Genomic DNA, 4,506 nt, shown 5'->3' on the forward strand with positions numbered 1-4,506 from the left:
AAAGGATAATTTGCAAGTTCAATTAGGAGGGAAGAAAAGGTTAAGTTGTATTATATTTTTATATATTGTATAATATTGTATAATTTCAATCGTCGTTTTGTTCTCTCTTTTTACAGTCATATTTGTCTTGTTTTTTAAAATAATTATGTTTAAAGTCACTATTATCCATTGTATAACTTTGAAATGTTGGTTATATCTAATTAAGGAGGTTTGAAAAATGAGTGATAATTATTAACACAAATATATATAAGTATTATTCTATTTGAAAAAAAAAATTATATTTAAAAACAGTTTTATCTTATTTCAAAAAAATTTATTAGTTTGAAGGGTTGGTTATCACAATCTTTTTGAATATATAGAAAAAGATGTGTAAACATTATGTAAGAGATAAATAATCTTGTTAGTTGATTTCAAATGAAATGTTGGTTAAGAGAATAAAATAATTAATAAATTAATAGTAGGGTAGAAAATTTACAAGTTTAGGAGGGAAAAAGAGATGAAGTGTATCCTACTTTTATATATATATAGATTTTGACCCCTCTAGGTTCCTCAAATTATCACTAGCCCCCTTAAACTTTCATGCCTTTTTCAATTGTACCCCTAAATTTTTATTTCAACAACCCCTTCCATTATTTTGTAACATTTTACACTCTACAACAAATAACACATGTTCCTACAGTTTTAAGCGCAATAATATATAAACTATATATTGTTGTGCAGACAGTGCACAACTGCACTGTCTGCACACATATATACAGACTATATACATATATAGATATATATAGACTATATACATATAAAGATATATATATGTATATATATATATATACATATAAAGATATATATATATATATATGTGTGTGTGTGTGCGCGCGCGCAGACAGTGCACAACTGCACTGTCTGCACACATATATACAGACTATATACATATATAGATATATATAGACTATATACATATATAGATATATATATATATATATACATATAAAGATATATATATATATATGTGCAGACAGTGCACAGCTGCACTGTCTGCACACATATATGTAGACTATATACATATATAGATATAGATATAAGACATACATGAGATGATAAAATCTTTCATCACTATAATTTAATGGAAATCAAAATTAATGTCATTGATGTAAAATTATTCATAATCACAATGTCAAGATTCATAGATATAGAAATCAAATTTAAGGTAATTAATGTCATTGATATATATAAAATTAATACGACGAGAGATGTTGGGACATTTCTTTGTTATCCTGGTTCCGTGGACTTGTCCTTCGAACCCCTGCTCAATGACTTCAACCAACCAAGGAGGAGCCGAAAAGGGTCCAAGGAAACACAGCCTGCAGGTAATAGGAGCCGGGGCCCACTAGCAGCTAAAGGCCCAAAGAAGAAGAAACCTTAACCTGCAAAAAAGAAAGAAATAGGGGTTTGGAGCACGGCCCAAAAGGAGATAGTGGCCAAGGATCAAAGTGAGGCCCAAGGAAAGCTTGGAGCCAGTCAGCCAGCTGAGTGCAAAGCAATCCACATGAGAGGAGAGCCCGCGCGTATGGGAGGGGCCCAGATTTTGGGCCCAAGTTTTCAATCGATCAAAGGAGCCGAAAAAGGCCCAACCAACCACAATAGGCCATATATATATATATATATATGTGCAGACAGTGCACAACTGCACTGTCTGCACACATATATACAGACTATATACATATAAAGATATATATATATATATATATATGTGCAGACAGTGCACAACTGCACTGTCTGCACACATATATACAGACTATATACATATATAGATATATATAGACTATATATATATATATATATGTGCAGACAGTGCACAACTGCACTGTCTGCACACATATATACAGACTATATACATAAATAGATATATAGAGACTATATACATATATAGATATATATAGACTATATACATATAAAGATATATATATATATATATATATATATATATATATATGTGCAGACAGTGCACAAATGCACTGTCTGCACACATATATACAGACTATATACATATATATATATATATATATGTGTGTGCAGACAGTGCACAACTGCACTGTCTGCACACATATATGTAGACTATATACATATATAGATATAGATATAAGACATACATGAGATGATAAAATCTTTCATCACTATAATTTAATGGAAATCAAAATTAATGTCATTGATGTAAAATTATTCATAATCACAATGTCAAGATTCATAGATATAGAAATCAAATTTAAGGTAATTAATGTCATTGATATATATAAAATTAGTACGACGAGAGATGTTGGGACATTTCTTTGTAATCCTGGTTCCGTGGACTTGTCCTTCGAACCCCTGCTCACATGAGTTTCAACCCACTATTACATGTCACTACGTGGTGTGGACTGTTATGATAGTTCGAGGTGTACGGTCATTCAATTGTCAAAAGAGTATGTGGAGTTGAATGTTCATTTTAATTCTTCTATTTTTTTCAATCTTTCATATCTGTTTTCATGTGATCTTGAGATGGGTATTGGGGAAATCAATTGATGGTGGCATTTTTGGAGGTAAGCGTGGCACCTCTCTCTTAATTACTTCCACACCCACCCTAGCTAGTAGAAGAGATACATTTACACGCATATATATAGCTATGCAGGGTAATCCAGAGATAGAAGTTGCAGTATTATCTTATAAGGAAGTATTGGTTGAAGGGTCAATTTCAAAGTTAGCAAACAGCTCACGGAGACGTTATTATATATAGGCATACAATTGATTTAATTTAGTGCATCAAACAGCTCTTCTTCTTCTTCTTCTTCACGTCCAGCTAAATCAAATCCGAGAGATGGCTTTCAACAACTCGTACATGTCTGTGATCGGGGTGGTCCTTCTCTTGACCACCACAATTGGCCAAGCGGAGGCACAACCGGTGGCATCCCGTTCAAAGAAGCAGCTGCATGCACCTTTGTTTATCTTTGGAGATTCACTGTACGATGCTGGCAACAACAACTATCTCAACACCACGAAGCCTAACCAAGCAAGTTTATGGCCTTATGGAGAGACATATTTCAAGCACCCAACAGGACGATATTCCAATGGCCGTGTGATACCTGATTTTATTGGTTACAATTAATAAACTTGCATGTTTATTTGAATTTCCATCTGTTATTTGATTCATCAGTCTCCTTAAATTTCATTTACTTACATTAGTTTCGAAATGCAGCTCAATTTGCAGGAATGCCGTTGATTCCTCCATTCTTACAACCAGGGCTTCATGAGTACCACTATGGAGTCAATTTCGCTTCTGCCGGATCGGGTGCTCATGTCGACACACACCCCGGCAAGGTACATACATACATATTATAGTCTCTTGATTGCTTATGGAGTTTGGTGGTGATATATCTTCACACACAGCTAATGATTAATTGTTTGTTCAGGTGATAGATCTTCACGCACAGCTAAGAAACTATAAAAAAGTGGAGACTTGGTTCAGAGATGAATTCGGTAACGTGGAAGCTCAAAAAAGGTTATCACGAGCTGTTCACTTGTTCAGCGTGGGATTGAACGATTACTATGCGACCATTTCAGAAAACATCAGTTCTAACTATGTAGACATTGTCATTGGAAACATAACAACAGTAATCAAGGTAAGATTAAGGCTCCATATATGAGTTATTATGACTGTGGGTACTGGTTAATTCATTTAAATTTTGATTCATGGCAGGAAATATATAAAAGTGGAGGTAGAAAGTTCGTTTTTCTTACCTTGTTGGACTTGAGGTTTCTACCACAGTCACGGCTGGCGGTATCTCAAGGGAAAGGTAGAGACTTTGAAGAAGCTGCGTCTCTTCAAAAACAGCATAACAAACACCTCCTCAAGGTGATTGTTGAGCTAGAGAAGAATCTGGAAAATTTCAAGTATCTAATATATGATTTCAACCAGAGTTTTCTAATGAGAGTACAGAATCCCACCCATTATGGTACGTGATTTTATCATAATATGTCTTACGTTATTCTTAACTATCTCATGTTACATCAGAAATTAACAACTTGTGTATAAATAATGGTGCAGGTTTTCTAGAAGAGAAGGCAGCCTGTTGCGGATTCGGAAAGTTCAGGGGAGATTTCACGTGTGGAGTATTAGGAAGGTTTGAATTATGCAAAAAACCAAATGAGTATTTATTTTGGGACCTGGCACATCCAACTCAAAAGGTGGACAAGCAGATGGCGTATGAGATGTGGAGAGGGGGTGCTCATCAAATTGGACGTTATAGTTTGAAACAACTCTTCCAATTGGGTTAATGGTTCTGCTATGTATGAAAATAAAATTTCAAAGAACGAGTTGTAGCTGTAGCTGTAGCTGTTCATTGAAAATGCTTGCAACATGTTACTGATTTATGCTGTTCAGACATCGAATGTGCTCAGTTATTACTATTATTGACTTTAGCTATTACATTATGTGTGATCAGTTGGTGCTTGAGGCATTTTAACAAACACCTGTTA

At 34.3% G+C, this 4,506-nt stretch overlaps 1 protein-coding gene across 1 annotated transcript; it reads left to right on the forward strand.

Annotated features, from left to right (window-relative positions):
- Positions 1–2,802: 2,802 nt before the first annotated feature.
- Positions 2,803–4,506, forward strand: LOC120009772 (GDSL esterase/lipase 5-like). Its single transcript, XM_038860466.1, has 5 exons — positions 2,803–3,125; positions 3,227–3,348; positions 3,441–3,650; positions 3,728–3,983; positions 4,076–4,506. The coding sequence occupies exons 1-5, from the start codon at positions 2,849–2,851 to the stop codon at positions 4,303–4,305; spliced, it is 1,095 nt and encodes a 364-aa protein (XP_038716394.1). The 5' UTR covers positions 2,803–2,848; the 3' UTR covers positions 4,306–4,506.

Source organism: Tripterygium wilfordii, chromosome 11, assembly GCF_013401445.1.
Source record: "Tripterygium wilfordii isolate XIE 37 chromosome 11, ASM1340144v1, whole genome shotgun sequence".
NCBI lineage: Eukaryota > Viridiplantae > Streptophyta > Magnoliopsida > Celastrales > Celastraceae > Tripterygium > Tripterygium wilfordii.

Excerpts from the sequence above, each read along its gene's own strand:
- LOC120009772 (XM_038860466.1), top strand. The coding sequence starts at position 2,849 with ATGGCTTTCAACAACTCGTACATGTCTGTGATCGGGGTGGTCCTTCTC. Across the intron at positions 3,126-3,226 it reads TGTGATACCTGATTTTATTG|CTCAATTTGCAGGAATGCCG; the intron begins GTTACAATTAAT and ends TTCGAAATGCAG. Across the intron at positions 3,651-3,727 it reads ACATAACAACAGTAATCAAG|GAAATATATAAAAGTGGAGG; the intron begins GTAAGATTAAGG and ends GATTCATGGCAG.